This window comes from Centruroides vittatus, unplaced genomic scaffold, assembly GCF_030686945.1.
Source record: "Centruroides vittatus isolate TY-2023 unplaced genomic scaffold, ASM3068694v2 scaffold_324, whole genome shotgun sequence".
Classification (NCBI taxonomy): domain Eukaryota; kingdom Metazoa; phylum Arthropoda; class Arachnida; order Scorpiones; family Buthidae; genus Centruroides; species Centruroides vittatus.
In genome coordinates this window covers 282,885-300,065 of record NW_027122701.1, presented here as the reverse complement: position 1 = coordinate 300,065, position 17,181 = coordinate 282,885, and the positions used below count along the sequence as shown (strand labels likewise).

The following is a 17,181-nucleotide window of genomic DNA, read 5'->3' as shown; positions in this document are numbered from 1 at the left end:
TTTTTAAAAATATACCATCTGTCTGGAACATTTCACATTTGTAATTACAAGCAAGTATCTATAATTAGTCTCTTAAATCGCAGTTTGACATTCTTAGCTCCTTTTAAACGCATTTCTTTTCCATACAGTCTTAGTTTCTGACAGCTCTGGTACTCGTCGAATAGTCATCATTGATGAATATATTTAGGCCTTTTAAATTACTGACATTTTTATAAACTTTAAATTTACCTTCAAAATCAAACAGTTCACAAATAATCAGTCTTTTTATATTAGGTTTAAATTTTCCAATTCTAAAAGCACGTTTAATATTGACATCTGTAACCTTTAATTTATCGTTGAAAACTTTTTGAATCTTAACTGAACAATCGTCCGATTTATTGTCGTCCTCTATGCCTGAGATTACAATATTATTTCTTTTTTCTTTATCTTCTAATTTCATTAACTTTTTATGCAGATTATTACAAATTACATTAATTTCTGTGTTTGATTTGTCATCTTTAAAATAAACTTTTTCTCTGTCAGTTTCAAGGGCAGATAGCCTAGATTCCACATTTACCAATGCTGTATCTATATTCTCAATCCATGCTTGCATTCTGTCTAAACGGTTCAAAAGTGTTTCTAGTTTGCTATTCGAAGAGGTTTGAAGTTTCAACAAAAGTCAAAATCCTTCTTGAACGATAATCTCTTTTTCGGCACTTATATAAGACAAAATAAGTTGTTCCGTTGACTCACTTGAGACATGTTTTTTCGCTTCCGATTCGATTTCTTAAATTTCGTAGTGATCTGTCTCGAGATAATGGCGAAAAAATTTTTCTTTTCTGAGACGGAAACTGACATTTTTACAGAAGAAAGCAAAAGTGAATCAGACTATAGAGAGCAAAAATAAATAAATAAATAAAAATAAAAATAAAAATTCACATTAACAGCCACGACAGTCAGACAGAACCACATATTGAGCCAAATAGATAATCAATTAAATGTTCGTGACTGTTGATTTTAGTTTGCTATCTTTGAGAACAAAGATTGCAATTTTTAGGCTTATTCTAACTTGTGAGCACTAAGAGGGCCTTTTTTTCAATGTTTGTTAGGGTTCATTCAAAACCCATAATGGGAACGATCAAATGGTGAGGGGTGGACTCGACCAGCGGTGTGCGGTGTCAATTTCCAAAAAGAACCAGATGTGAGAAAATATATTTTTCATACTCTACAATAGTTATTATTTAAACACCGCAAAAAAAAAAAAAATTCATTTTATTCGTACATTATTGGCACATTAGTTTTACTTTACCAGCTCTGTTATATATAACGGAGGGAAAGTATGCGGTCAAAAACATGACCCCTTCGAAGATTGTTTTTGGATTCGGGGACCTTGATACGTCGAGAAATGCAAAAATTCGAGGTTTTTTCTGTATACAGTATATGAATGTTAGTGTATGTGGGGGCACGATTTTGCTCACCCTCTTTGAAGCTTAATAATTAATAACTCATGCGTCTAGGCCGGATGGGCGAGCGGTCAAGGTGGCAGCCTACCGCTCTGGGGGACCCGGGTTCGAATCCCGACAAGTCGAAAATTCCCCAGGAATTTTTCGGGGGGTGGTACGTCTGGTTATGTCGGGCCCCGTCCCTCACCACCCGGTCGCCCCATTGTGGGCCTGGCCGAACCCATAATGGCTTGCAAAAAGAGGCCCTCTTAGTGCCCACAGGGCGGAAAGAGTTTAAAAAAAACTCATGCGTCTTTTGTCGAAAATTTCTGACATTTTTCAGGGAGATTCGTGTATTAGGGCGATTGATGCTATTGAATTTTGATGGTTAAAGGTCGACGGGGTAGGGAGTTAGAGGGGGTCGTGTCATATCTCGAGTAGGACAGATTTTACTCATTATTAGCATTTACAATTTTGTTTTATAAAACCCATCTCTCCCTTCCAAATTAAACATTTTGCTATTTTTAGTAATTAAATATATAATAATTTTTTAATAAAATAGAATAAATAACGATATTTAAAGTACATGTCCTATTTTTTGAAGTGGCCGAAAGAATAAAACCCCTGAACGCTGATAGTTGTCATAGATTTGTGCCTGACCAACGGACAAGAGATATGGAGTTTTCCGGGTTTTCTTCACGTGAACACCTAAATAGAAGTAAATTTTCTGTAGAAATTCTTTGGAGGCATCACTCTTAGGCATATACACTAAAATCAGCTATATTGGCTTACTTTTGCTAAATTTACATATGAAACCGTCAGTATGATAAGTGCCATCTATAATTCATTTCTAAACACGCATGCCGTCGAGATTACCGGAAGCTCCGCCATCTCGATACCTAGGGTAACGTTAACCAGCATTTTTTTTTTAGGAGATCAAATGCCAAGAAAAACAACGTCATACTACAGTACTTAATAAGTTACAAAGTGTTATTGAACATACAGATTCTAAAATTGCTGCTGAAAGGCGTTTAGCAATTGAAAGATGGGTGAAAACTCACATTGAACAAATAGAATATTTAGAAGATAGTGAGTTGCAATTTTTATACAGTATATTTCGCGATGAAAGTTGCTGGTCAGATATAAAATTAAACAATTACATCCTAGGACAGAAGCTAACTGAGGAAAAAATAGATGAAATAGAGAATCCGTTTTGTAGGTATAATATGGCTTGCAAGTATTGTATGGTAGATAAAATTTATCCGCTCTTTCAAGAGCAATTTGAGTCTTACAAAGGTAGAGTCTCTCCCGGAGCAGTAGACATAGATGGTAATCTTGTAGATGACAAATGTATAAGAAGTGATTTGCTTGAGTCTATGGGAAGTTATGATCCTGCATTCAGCTTTTGGATTAATAGAGAATCTGGAACGTTAAAGAAATATAATAACGTAGATGGCTTCCGAGAAGCTGTAGATCTTAAATGGAGCGAGAGGGTAGAATATTTCTATAACCTTTTAAGCCAGCAAGAAAAAGAGGAAGCTATTAGTGCAGTTACTACCTTGTCCACTGTTTAATGTAACTACAATCGTGCTACTGTTTTAGATTTTTGCCTGTATAAAATTGATGATCCAGCAAAACATGAACTGTTGCTTAAGTTGTTAGAAAAAGATCAAGGAGTATATTCACTTCTTAATGGTTTGATACGTTGGAGTTTTCTTGACACAGTTCAAGATATAATGAAGCACTGGTGCTATGAAGAAGTTTCAGTACCTGCAGACAAAGTACTTTCACATCATGATTATGCACTCCTTCTTTCCTCACTTTCAAATGTAATGCTAGAAAGTTCTGAGCTGGGTGTCCAAGCTAGATCAGTTTTTATGATTCTTTGGAGGTGTGATTGTTTTAATGAGCACAAAAAGGCTGCAGTTGATCTTTCTAATGGTATACTCCCTGTAGTTCCAATGAAGGGTGCACTTGCAGAATTGATTGTAGATTGGAAGTGCGATGATAACAAAGCCAGCTCTCTTGTCAAGGAGAACGAAATATTAGAGATTCTTCAGTTTGCCAAAAATTTTTGTTCAGATGAAAACTTCATGGGGTTGAAAAAGCATATAGTTGATATTTTAAGAATAACTGGAAGACCTGGTATGAAAAAGGGTATTGATTATGGCGAACTGGCAGAGAAGTTGTTTGATAAGGTGCCTATTCCCCACGGTGGCTTTGGTGATACGCAGTCCATGTAGAAGCCCCTAGTATTAGTGGTTCGTCTGGTCATAGTAAGTAGAGGTGTTTTATGCATAACAATGGTGAAAATATCAGATTCATTAGAAATTTGTTAGATGGAAATTGTTGGGAGTTTACAGAAAGGTTTGAGTCTTTCTTGGATCAATGTCCATCGTTTTTGCACTTGGTTGGTAAGGATCACTTTTTTCCAGGTTCTTTTTCAGTATGTTTGCTACTGCATTTGATTCTGATATTGCAAACGATAATGAAAGGATTTTCTTTCGTTTTGACAACGATCCAGGTAGACCTAGAAAAGGAAATTTAAAGGTTGCTGTATTAACTAATGACAGAGATAGAAGAGGTTACAGATGTTTTACTATTGCCAATAGACAAACTAGTTTTGGTTCAAGATTCAGTCAGCAAGAGAAATTGTGGATTGTTGTAAATTACAACAGCAGAATGTTGCATCACGGGCTGGTGCAACATTCATGTGTTGCTTTGCAGTATCCTATTAAACCTAAAACTATTTTTCGAATAATAAACTCATTAACAAAAAAGTTACACAACCAAATAGAATTGTCTGATAACTGCAAAGCTTGGCATACAGCTAATGTATGTCTCGGAAAGGTATTTAAATGATTAGTTATGGTCCGATTTCATGCCAGGTAACGCTAAGTTTGCAGACTGGATTGATAGAATAAAGCAACATAACACTGGATAATTTGCCAAGGGGATTGCCTCCCAAGAAGATTTTTTATAAGAAACTGGCTTCCGTTTAGGTGTAAGATATGCAAAGAAAATCTGGAAAACTCCACATGAAAAGCCAAGTTAACCAGATGCAAACTCAGAATCAATTACGAGCCCTCAGTAGTTTTATCACTTGGCCACTGGTGGGCTCCCACAGAGGCTCACTGTGTTCAAAATTTTCAGTGTATCTGTTATTTGGATGTCTTCAAACAGCAGGCGAATCTACAAAACACAGCCAAAAACATTTAGAGTTAATTGATATAAATGCGGAATGAAAACTGTGATCAGATCGATGTTAACCATGAATAAGAACTCTACATTAATATATTTTTGTATAGACCAAGCAAAGTTGAGAATTTGAAGCTCAACTCTAGCCTGTAGCTTGGCTCAGCATGTTGTTGGCATCAAATGTCAAAGCTGAACATCATTCAACTTTGGAATTGTGTTGCTGGATCACAAGTGTTCATCTTTAGTTCAACATTAGCAGAGCTGAGGGCAGTGAATATAGTGGAACTCAATTGTTGAAGCACTATACAGCTGTAGAGCTGTAAACCTTTACTGTGTGCTCATCTGGCTACTGACTTGATTGATTCTTTCAGTTATATCTTTAGTAACTGTCAAATTTTGTGATTTTATGTGAATTAAATCAAGTCACGAGTATTGTAATTTTTTTTATCATTATATTTATTAAAGTTTTACAAAAACAATCAAGAAAACATAGAATTTTATTATAAATGCTTATTTTACAATAACACTGATGAAAATGTCTTATTTTTAATATTGTTTCCAATACATTGCAGTATTTATAAGTTAAAAATATTACAACACATAAAATAACAAAATTTATTCACATCTTTTTGAATTATTTAAAATTAAGTTTATTTCATTTTATAAAAATAGTTTACATATATCCATTTTTTCAATTTCATTAATTTAACACTTTCTTCAAATGTGCATCTTTTAATTTATGAAATTCATTAATTCAAATACATTTCATAATTACCAATTTAATTACAAAAATATTGAAATAATGAATTTGTCGTGATCTATAATTACTTCATTTCTTTCTATGATACCTATGTAAAAGATGCATTATAAACAAATTTGTATATTTTACTATTGTTCAATAATTTCAAGCTTACATACCTGCTTTTCGACTTAAATTTTTTATTTGGTAATTTTTTCTTTCTTGTTTTATTTTGCATTTTTTCAAATGATGTTGCTCTGAAAAATGTTATAAAAATAAAATAAACTAGCAGATAAGCCCAACGCTGCCCAGGTAAAAAATAACAACAACAAAGGTTAAGATTATTACAGTTCATTTCAAAATTATAAACACACCCAACTTTTTCCAATAACAAAAACATTAACAATAGTAATGTATTTATTATATTAGTATGTTGTTTACAACATCAATTTAAACATTTTCCAAAATTTTTAGAGCTACTGACAATTACAAAAAAAGTTATCACAGATCTTCAATTTTTGATTGTTTCAAAAATATAAACACAGATGCATAAAAAAATTATTGTGATGTGTCAATATTTTATAGGTTCACCATTTGATTTAATTACCATATTTTACGGACTATAAGACGCATTTTGTTCTTCGAAAAATTGCCTCCAAAATTCAGGTGCGTCTTATAGTCTGTAGCGTCTTATAGGTATTTTTAAAAAAAAAAATTGCTTAAAAATTAAGGTGCATCTTATAGTCTGTAAAATACGGTAATTCAAATAATCAGGCATACATTTTACTAGTTTTTGAAGTAGTTCTTGTTTAATATTTTTCCAACAATCCATTATAGCTTATTTCAGTTCATTTACAGTGTTGTATTGTCTGTTTTGGCCATAAACAAGATAACTCATTATGCCCCAAACATTCTGTATTGGGTTCATATCAGGGCCAATCAATTACATTATTAATTTTTTTTTTCAGCAAACCAATTTTTAGTTGACTTTGATGCATGAATGGCAGCATTATCCTGTTAGAATTGCCAGTTTTGTCACCCAATAAGTGATCCAAAAGTTATTAAATTTTGATACAACAATTCTTGATACTTTTGTGAATTCCTTTTACTTTCTATAAATACAATGTTTGTTTTACCCCAATTCAAATCCTGCCCACACCATCACAGAACCCTCACCTTGATGTGCACTCATTCTGACTTCTTCATTCTTCTTCAAATCATGCCAGTAGTGACTAAAACTGTCAGGTTCATTCAAATTCCTTTTTCCCCCCCATCTGAAAAGACTATTTGTTTCCACTCCTCTTTTCATCACTTGTCGTCTTCGGCCCACTTTAATCTAGCTGTTTTGTGCAATTGTGTTAGTTTTGGTTTGGCAGCCATTTTTATGATTATGTATACATCTCCATACAGTTGCTGGTGAAACTGCAACTGGCAATGTTGATGCTGATTCTCTGACAGACAACTTGTTGACCGTCAGTAGCTGAAAAACCTTGCTTTCATTTTTAGGTGTAAGGAGTTTAGGCCTTCCGCATCGTTTATTTCTGCCATAATTTTCACCCTGAGTTAACACATTTCTCACAGCACATATTGATTGATTTACAGCTGCCAAAATTTGCCTTAGAGATTGTCCTGCTCCTTTTAGTTGGTAAATTTCATGTATTTCCAACTCTGTTAGTGTTTTTCCATGAGGGATTGTTTTAAATCACAAAAATCCATTTAAAATTGGCACCACATTTGTAATAATGAATGATACTACCCTCTGATGACAACTAATTAAACCAATAATTAATAAAAAAAATTATCATACTAATTTTATGCACCTGTGTTTATACTTTTGAAACAATCAAAAATTGAAAATCTGTGATAACTTTTTTTGTAATTGTCAGATAGCTCTAAAAATTTCAGAAAATGTTTAAATTGATGTTGTAAACAACATATTAATATAATGAATACATTACTATTGTTAATGTTTTTGTTATTGGAAAAAGTTGGGTGTGTTTATAATTTTGAAATGGACTGTAGATTATTTCATACTTCTAATCTTTATATTATATTATATTATAGTATTTCATTTATATTTACAAAGATTTATTGCATTGAGTAACCAATCTAACACATTTAAAAAATTTTTTAAATTGTGTACAGTAAACAAATAAAGAACTCTTACATAAGATAACCTTTCTAGTTATATAAATCAAACACTGTAATATAACAAACATTAAAATGAAAACTATATAAAGAGTTTGGTTATTTTTGCCTACTATTGTCATGTTTATCCTGATACTCGGATGTTCGAAATGGCACAATCTCATTGGTCAAGTAGACACCAATCGAAAATATATCTTAAAAAATTTAAGATATCGTATTTTTTCCTAATGTTAACTTTAAGAAACTACCATTTGCAGCCAAATATCAAATGGTAATCTGCCAAACAATCAAATTTTGCAAAAAACAGAACATATATTTAAACTCGACACCTTCGAAAACTACTTAAAACATATTTTATGCTCTCCCGTAATCTTGTATTATACAATTTTCCTATTCGAATGCCACCATACCATTTGTCCGATAGAAAGGAGACTGTTGCAGAAGGTCGAAGTAATTCGACCAAAAGTAGTCATTGACCTTCTTCCAGACGAGAGAATGGTCAACAGCTATTAATTAATACTGGTCTACTATTAATAATTGAATTGAATATAATTGCTGATTTACATTCGATTTGCTCATTTACAGGCAGCGTCATATATTGGTGCTACCTGTAAACCAGCAAATTAAATGGAGATAGAAATTGATTGATTTACAGTAATCCAATAGATATTTTGGGATCAAATGTTCGACATTATCTAAGTTAGTGGGATTTGAACGTAACTGCCAAGTTTCGTAGCAATTGGTTGAATGGCACAGGCGTGTATAGCAAACAAACATCCAAACATTCTAATTTATATATATAGATTATTATACAATCTTGATCTTAAACACAAAATAATTTCAAATCTATGTTTTCAAGTCAAAAACCTATGTTGAAAATATTCATTTTATCAAGTTTTGTAATGAATATTTTCCTTATAGGAATAAAATTTGAAATATTAAAAAGTTTTTAATTGACTTTATTTTTTATCACTAATTATCATGTTTGTTCTAATAAATATCACACTGTCTATAACTTTCTTCTTGCTTCTGCACATTTATTACAGAGCACTTACTATTATTTCTAATCCTTGAGAATTTGGCAAGGTTTTAAATATAATAAATCCAGTAACTTTTTTCACTTTATTATTGTTTGAATGATACCCAACACACATTTTATTTTAACATACAGTAAGAATGACAATGCTGAATAGAATATACAAATTTTTCAGTTTAAAATAAGAATCATCTTCCTCCAATAAGCATGATTATTATTACAGGATGCTATTAGAGGGTTTATAGCTTTTTTCATCTTTCAGTCATGATGTTTATTAGAGAACACTTACTATTAGAGGGTGCTGTTTTTTAGAATAAATATACTTGCATCTCTCCTGAAGATATCCAAAATTTTTAAGTTTAATTTTACATATAAATTGTTAAGCATTACTACTAACTTAAAACAGTTATTTATGTTAGGGCTTATCACATCAGTTAACTTGACCACAAAATTTCTTAAATTTAATATATATATTTAAAAAGAGATTTTACAATAATTAAAACCAATATGTATAAATTATGTAAAATACACCCAATATGTATAAATTATGTAAAATACACCCAAAATGCATTTTGGACTTTAATAAGTTCTATCGTTTTCATGTTTTCTCAACCAAGCCAGCCAAAAAAGTTAGTTGATGACTCTGAAGAACTGACTGAAACATTACACAAAATAAAAAGAAGAAAAACAATGCACTTTTACAATCAAATTCCAGGGAAATACCAGCTGAAGAGGGACTATTTTAAAGTCCAAAATGCATTTTGGGTGTATCTTAGATAATTTATACATATTGGTTTTAATTATTGTAAAATCTCTTTTTTTAAAATTAAATATATATTAAATTTGAGAAATGTTGTGTTCATGTTCACTGGTGTGATAAACCCTAACATAAATAACTGTTTTAAGTTAGTAGTAATGTTTAATGAAATTTAGGGCAAAACACAAAAAACAATATAAATTGTATTTAATTCAGAAATTAAATTTATAGTAGTCATAAAATTTTATTTATAAACCATTTATTTTTAAAAAGAATGGAATTAGATGAAAAAAAGTTCATCTAGGTATACCTAACCCTTACAATACTTCAACTGCACAATTTTGGTTTAACATTGTTGAAAAATGTGCTTTGCTTTAGGTAATAGCGTTTGTTTAGTACATTATTTTAAAATAGTCTTCATTATTTTATTTTAAAATTAAGTATTTTCATTGATAAAATTAGTGTTTTAGCCTATATTGCAATTGCATTGCATCAGTTTCAACTTAGTCAGTTCATAGTTCACTTCTGTTAGACGTTGAACGTCTGTTGAGATGAGCTGAAGATTGTTGAACAACAGAATGTTGTTCAACAATCTTCAGCTCATCTCAACAGGTTCATCAATCAACAGTTCATACTTGTACTTGATTTTTATGAACCATTGGCATCTGATTGGATACTTGCTTACATGTGACAAAAACAAACATACTCCTTATTCTACATTGTAGATCTATTAAAAATTAGTTGCTATTTATCCTTTGTTAAATCAAGCTTGATATAATAAAATTATTTCAGTTACCTTATTTTAAATATTTAATTCTTATCTATTACTCAGGAAACAAATCATTTGTAATTTTTCTTTAAGTAAAACTTTTTAATTTTTTAACTCTTTTATCCAAAGTCATAAAATTAGATGATTTTTACATTTACTAACAGTTCACCACCCATGGCTCAAATATTCTCTATTTTATATTTGTACAGGATGACAACATTCAAGCACTTGCACTGAATATAAAACATGTGATATCATCACACAATTCTATTGATTTTTGACCAATGGCAGAACATTGAGTTTGATTATGAAGAATTCACCATTAGACTATTGTGAAATCTTGTGGCAAGCCAGAGATATTTAGCAGAACAAGACTATTAATGCTTTGAACACTATAATGAAATGATTCATCTTCAATGGATACGAGTATCATGGACTATAAACTGATGTTTACACATTTAAGGAACCGGTCCCCATTTTGCACTACATTTCAACTTCATACCATATGCATTAAATATAGCTCAAAAACACTGTATCAGTAAATTTATAAAAAATTTAAATAGAAATAAAAAAATCAAGCATTAATAATGGATTTTATTGAAATGGCATCCATCATCAATGTAATCAGTAAACAATTAGAAAAAAAAAAAAAAACTGGAATTGAAAAAGTTAGTAAAAAATATTAATGTAAGATTTTCAATGTTTGAGATGAAAATTGTTTCTTTATCAATAAAGTAAAAATACAGAATAAAATTTTGTTAAATAATTTTGTATTATATGTTTATATATTAATAAAGACTGTTTTGTGTATAAAAATGATATATAATAAATATACAATATTAAACAATTCATTTTATATTGATTAATAAAAACTGAAACCTTGGAACCTAACCCTCCATTTCTTACATAAACATTACCCTCAATTTACATGGAACCAATCTTCTGAGTAAGTTGAAGGTTAGGTATATATTAATTCTTTCTAAACCGTATTTATAAAAAATATAAATATCTAAAAAATATTAGTAATTAATATTTTTTTTAGATTTTCAAATAATATAAATAAATATTATCAAACTAATTTTAATAATCGAATTATTTTCTTACTCGTATCTAAATTTCTTTACAGATTTTCTACTTGTATTTGCTAATTCATCTTCAAATGAAGATTTCTTTTTTATAGATTTAACTTTCTTTGTTTCTGAAATTATAAAAATAAAAATATAAAAAGTAATGAAAATAATAAACAACATTCATTATTGACAAAATTATTATTCACAAATTAAGCATAACCACTTTGATATATGATGAATACATATATATCAAGGAAAATTGTAAACAAATCTCTTATCAACAATGTATGAAAATATATTATTGATAAGAGAAAGGAACATGTTAATGATACAGGATAAACATGTTACTGAATCTGAACAGATGTATCAGATTAATGGATATTTAGAACATATGATCCTTTGATATTTTGGTAACGAATATTGTGTTTAGTGTACAATTTTGACATAGGCAATCAACCTAACATCTATTAACTGTAAAAAAAGCTTCTGAAAAGATATCTTATTATCATAAATTATTCTATTTGCACTTATCACTAGTACATCTTTCTATAAGATTGTTTTCAAAAAAATTTCAAACCAAAACAAAATTTGGTACACTAAATTAAAAAAATATTTGCATTAATATTTGTCCTCTAACTAAATTCAAATTGCATGTACCAGTACATCTTAAGTACAGCTAAAATCATATACAGGTAACCCATAATATACAGGTGGGCCAACGAAAACGAAACGGCAGTGTGTTCGTGTTCGTTCAAGCAAATTGCTCGGACAGGTTGATTTTATTCTCGAGGGGACATCTTTTGCAATAAAGTTTTTGCGATTCTGAATACAACAGACAACAAAAATTTTAAAAACTCATTTATTTTGTATAAACTAAACAAACATTTATTTTGAAAAAAAATGTTTGTTTAGTTAATATTCAGATTCACAAAAACTTTATTGCATAAGATGTCCCCTCGAGAATAAAATCGACCTGTCCGAGCAATTTGCTTGGACAAACACGAACACTCTGCCGTTTCGTTTTCGTTGGCCCACCATGTATATAGTTTCAATCAGTGTGAGTTTTGCTTAATGTAAGTCTATTCTGAGGGAAGTTCAACATTGCCAGCTCAACAGAGCTCAGAGCTAACAATGCTAAATCAACTCCTTCTTCTCATTCCTGCTCACTGTTAGCAGGGAAAAGTGAATCATAGTTTTCCTAGTGCAATGTCCTTATTCAGATAGATAATTTCTATTTTAACATTTAGTGTAATTTTGGCAAATATCTCTTAATTCTTTAGCTTTTACCAAAACTTTACAAAGAAAAAAAAAACTGAAATAGCTTTGTCCAGGCAATGCATGATAAATATTTTGTTTGATTTTTAAAAGTTTTTACTTATGTTTTTCTTTTTTTGAGCTGCTTTAGTGGTTAGTCTGAACTCTCTATAATCAATCTTTAATGTTATTTTCTGTGATTTGTTTTCAATTTTGTATGTAACTACACTGAACTTTGTCAAAAACTTTTAATTAATTAATAATTCTTCAATAAACTTCTTCAGATTTAATTTCTTCATTTTTTCCATGTTTTTAATCTGTCCAAACAAATATAAAGTTATGAATTAAGATGACTTCTTAATGACCTAATTCAGAAATTTATTTATTTCCTATTGATTGTTAACTTCAATATGTATAGTTTTGATATATGTAGTATACTTATATCAATTGACTGCATATATCAAAAGTTACCTGTACTTATATAACCTGAATTGATTAAAAAATAAATTAAATAACAACAAATATGACTGTCAAAAATACAAATCATGATGACTGGTTTAAGAGAAATTCAGCAATGTAGTTCATACTTATTGTCACTAGTTTTGAGATTCACCAAACTGTAATTACTGAATGCATGATCCTCACATTGTTTAAACTGTGTATTTTCCAGGTTTAATTGGAAACTGTTTATTTGAAATATTTTTCATTTTGTTTTATTGTGTTTCCCAAATTTAAATATAGAATCTATTTTAATTAAATTAAAATAGATTTTATATTTAAAATTCTATCATAAATTTATCATTTCGTAACTGCAAATTTTATATATTCAAAAAACTATAAATTCTAATATATAGTGTACTTTATACTTTGAACAACTCTTTGAATGCTTCAGAGTTCAGACTCCAAATTCAACAACACTTCACTTTGGAGTTTGAACGATGCTTCAAAGTTCAAACTGCACATGCAGTGAAAAATGCACTTGACACATAAAATAAGCTTCTGAAGAAAGAATACAATCTCAAATTAGCTATAATGTGTTAAATTTCACAACTGTTATAATTAAATGTATTATGCTAAGTATTACAAAAGAAATGCAAAATGCTTGGTTGCTTTTTCTTACTCATTGGAGTTTTTTTTATTCAAATCTAAAATCAAACACAAAATGACTGTTATCATTAAATGAGCCATTCACAAGCCAAATCGATTAACTCACATTTCAAATTTTTAAAAATTTTAGTGTCAAAGCACTTGATATACTTGTAACTTTTTATATTCATAATAAGTTTCCCTAATAATAAGGATCAATACCACTTAATGACAAAATTTTATTGGCCATCGAAAAATTTTTTATTTATTTCAGAAGCTAATTAACTCCATACTGTAATGTTAATCCGCCAGCACACATTGCAATTGCAATGCTGCAGTGTGTGCTGACCAATGCTTTATAGATAACGATAAATTATTTAATGTTATACCATCACAAAAAGTAAGTAAAAGAAATTAGTTAGTTACAGTCTAACTGCTGCAGAAGTAAGTATACTTGTGGAATATTGAACAATTGTTTTAATTGTCTTTTTTGTCTAAAAACAATTTGAACAATTGTTTTTAGACAAAAAGAAAAGTTATACTTGTTATATCAAGATGGATAAAACTGAAAATAATTTTTTTCATTCCTCCTATTAAACATGATTCTTATAAAAATTTAAGAACAAATTGACATGATGAGCTGATGCTCAAATACAGCTGATGAAGAAGACATCATTTATGTTGCTAAATAATCAATTCAAACAAAATAATAAATAACAACTGTTGTAACAGTAACAGAACAAGCTATAGATGCAATTGTTCAGTTGCTGTCATTTCCAGTTTTGTTACTAGATAGCATTGCAATTTTCCAGAAATTGTTCCTTCTGCATATGTTCATGGTTCACAGCTTTTGTATAATGCAGCTTTTCTAAAAGCATAAAATAATCCTCATTGTAAATACCTCTATTGTGAAAACGAGAAATAATTTAAGTTTTATTATAAAACAGTATGAGAATTTTTTAACCATAAAATTTTTAAAAATTATTTTGTTATATTTACAAATAACCAAACCAAAAGTTTATTTTAATCTCTAAGTGGCAGATTATTTTCAGTTAGAGTGCACTTTTAGAAATTTGACTTTATGGTATCAGTGAATCAAAAGAGAATATTTATTTATAAATACAGCATCAATTTCACACACATTATCAATTCATTGTCATTCATTATTTACACACATATCTAAGAGCTAGATTTGTATGCACACGAATGTTTTTTCTTAAATGCAATGATGTCAAAACCTTGACATAAACTTGATTTAAGTCCAAGTCTAAATGGATTAAATTAAAGTTATTTGATAATGCATATTTAATATGCATTTATAATTTTTACTGCATATTTTGCAGATTTGACCATTTTTGGGACTAAATAAGTGTTTTATAAACTTTACAGGTTGTTTGCATGATTGCAGGTGTTATTTTTTTGAAATGATCTATAGTCCATTTCTGAATGTTTTTATGCATGTATAGTTTATGTGAGAAATATCATTCAGCTATCTAATTACAGATAAGAATGCAAATTCAAATTTTTTAAATTTGAACTGTCTAACTCTAATTCTTTTAAAGTCCCACAGATACACATGTTTTACATTGCAATGGAAATATCTTAATTTTCAAATTCTCAAAATCTTTTGACTTAATGGGATAAAAATTATTGTAAATGTTATATTTATTAATTTAATAATGTTAAATTTAAATCTTTCAAAAAATTGCATAAATATAATGTTTAATTAAATATAAGAGAGATAATTTCTGATTAGTAAAGTAGTCAAACTTTTGCATATGGACAAAACATAGAAAATACTCTGGTATATTGAGTTTGGCTTATAGAAACAGTATACTACCTATCAATAAATCTAAAGCATAAATCTTAAGCTTTTGTTTTCTTTTATGATCCATGGCTTTGCTTTACACAACAAATCCAAAACTTAGGAGAATGACTGAAGAAGAATTCAAATAGAACATTCTTTTTGAAACATAATAAAGAAGTTGTTATTGTAGTTTGTATTCTTGCTGATAGCCTTAATAAGCCTGAAAGTTGTGAAGAAGTCCTAAGTTGTTTCAGGAATAATGATAAATTCATTGTTATCATTAAATGTTACAAATCAAAAACACACTTTGTACATGTTTTTTATTTGTAATTGTGGAGTTGCACAATCCCCAGATCCCCAGAATAGGGAGTTGCCATAAAGTGTGTGCGAACTTAAGAAAGTCAAATTGGCTGAAATTTAAATCATCTGCCAAATTTGAACTTGGACAAATAACCAATCATTTGATCTAAACTTAGAAAATTATATCTTACTTTTAGTATGTAATGGCTTTTCTTCTGGGATTGCTCTTATTCGTTTTGCTTTACGCATTCTTTTGGCTATTCTTGCTTGATACTGAGCTGCTTTCTCTAATTCTTTGTTCACACGATCTTCAGCCTGTAATGAATTTAATAAATTAGCAATTTTTTGTCACATCATAAAAAAATTTATTGTTGTTAAAACTTAAATTATTAATCAAATCAAGATATTGAAAAGATAAAAATGATAACTGATGGTTTAAAACTGTTTTTCCTTATTAAACTAATAAACAGATTTTTAGAAAAACAAAGTAAACATGAAATGAAAATTAAAAATATATAATCCACAACTACTGCTTACTGTGTAGATTCTAGAAATTATGTTCTATTTCTGTTGTTCTACTTTATATTATAATGTTAAAGACATTTTTAAAGCTCTCTATCTGTATTAATTATAAAAATAAAAAATACATTTGATCAGTTTTGTTTATTTTTTATGCTGCCACACTTCTGCAAAGTAACTACATACTGTTGATTATTATCAGAATTATTTATTTATTCATAGCATAAACTTAATAATAAATTATATTTAAATCAAAACTGGATGAAAGAAAAAATGGTAAATTTCAATCTGAACAACTTAAAATGTGTATTTTTTATTTATTTATTTTAAATTTAATGTAATAAATTCCAAATTTAGTTTAGTAAGTATGCAGAAAACTGCATACAAGTTTTTACATTGTAATCACAATTTAGATTCATTATAGAAAGATTTAATTTGAGATATTATCAATTAGCAATGTACTGTAATATCCAGTATGAACATTTTAAAAAGATAACATGATAGCATTTTCAAAATTCTCTTACATTAAAAAACAAAATATTAAATAACCACAAAAAATTAATATAAAACAAAATTTAATACACTAAAACTAATTAGAAGAAAACAAACTTGTTTTAGATGCAAGTGAATTTAATAAATAGAATTTTTTTTTTTATCAGGAAAAAGAAAATAATAATTTTATGTCTTATTACAGAGAAAAGATGTAAAAGTTTGAGTATGTAAAATAATGTTTCAGTTAATAAATTTTTCAGAAAATATACTCAGAGTTCCTACTCAAATTTTCGTTTTAATTTCCACGACTTTCCCTGACCACCTTTGTACAAATTCCCTGACCCTCACATCCCTTACAGTATGGCATACTGACAAAATAAAAGAGCATTTGACTTCCTATGCACATATGTTTTGCTTCTCCAACATTTTAATTAGTTTTTTTTCTAATTAACAGTTATATATTTTTTATAATTGCTGAAAATTGCTTCTTGCAACACCAAAATCTTTAAGAAAAATATTAATACTGTCTATCAGCATTACTTTTTATTTGAAATATTACTACAAGTACTTTCAACAAATTACAGA

General features: G+C 29.1%; 1 protein-coding gene across 1 annotated transcript in view; it reads right to left on the bottom strand.

The window, feature by feature from the left end:
* Positions 1 to 5,091: 5,091 nt before the first annotated feature.
* Positions 5,092 to 17,181, bottom strand: part of Rs1 (Dead-box helicase Rs1) — a 49,898-nt gene continuing 37,808 nt past the window's right edge. Inside the window, exons 16-19 of the mRNA XM_067286039.1 lie at positions 15,777 to 15,900; positions 11,173 to 11,266; positions 5,538 to 5,615; positions 5,092 to 5,467 (exon numbers count right to left, since the gene is read on the bottom strand). Of these exons, the coding sequence (XP_067142140.1) occupies positions 5,449 to 5,467; positions 5,538 to 5,615; positions 11,173 to 11,266; positions 15,777 to 15,900 (315 nt within the window). The 3' untranslated portion in view covers positions 5,092 to 5,448. The remainder of the gene's footprint in view (positions 5,468 to 5,537; positions 5,616 to 11,172; positions 11,267 to 15,776; positions 15,901 to 17,181) is intronic.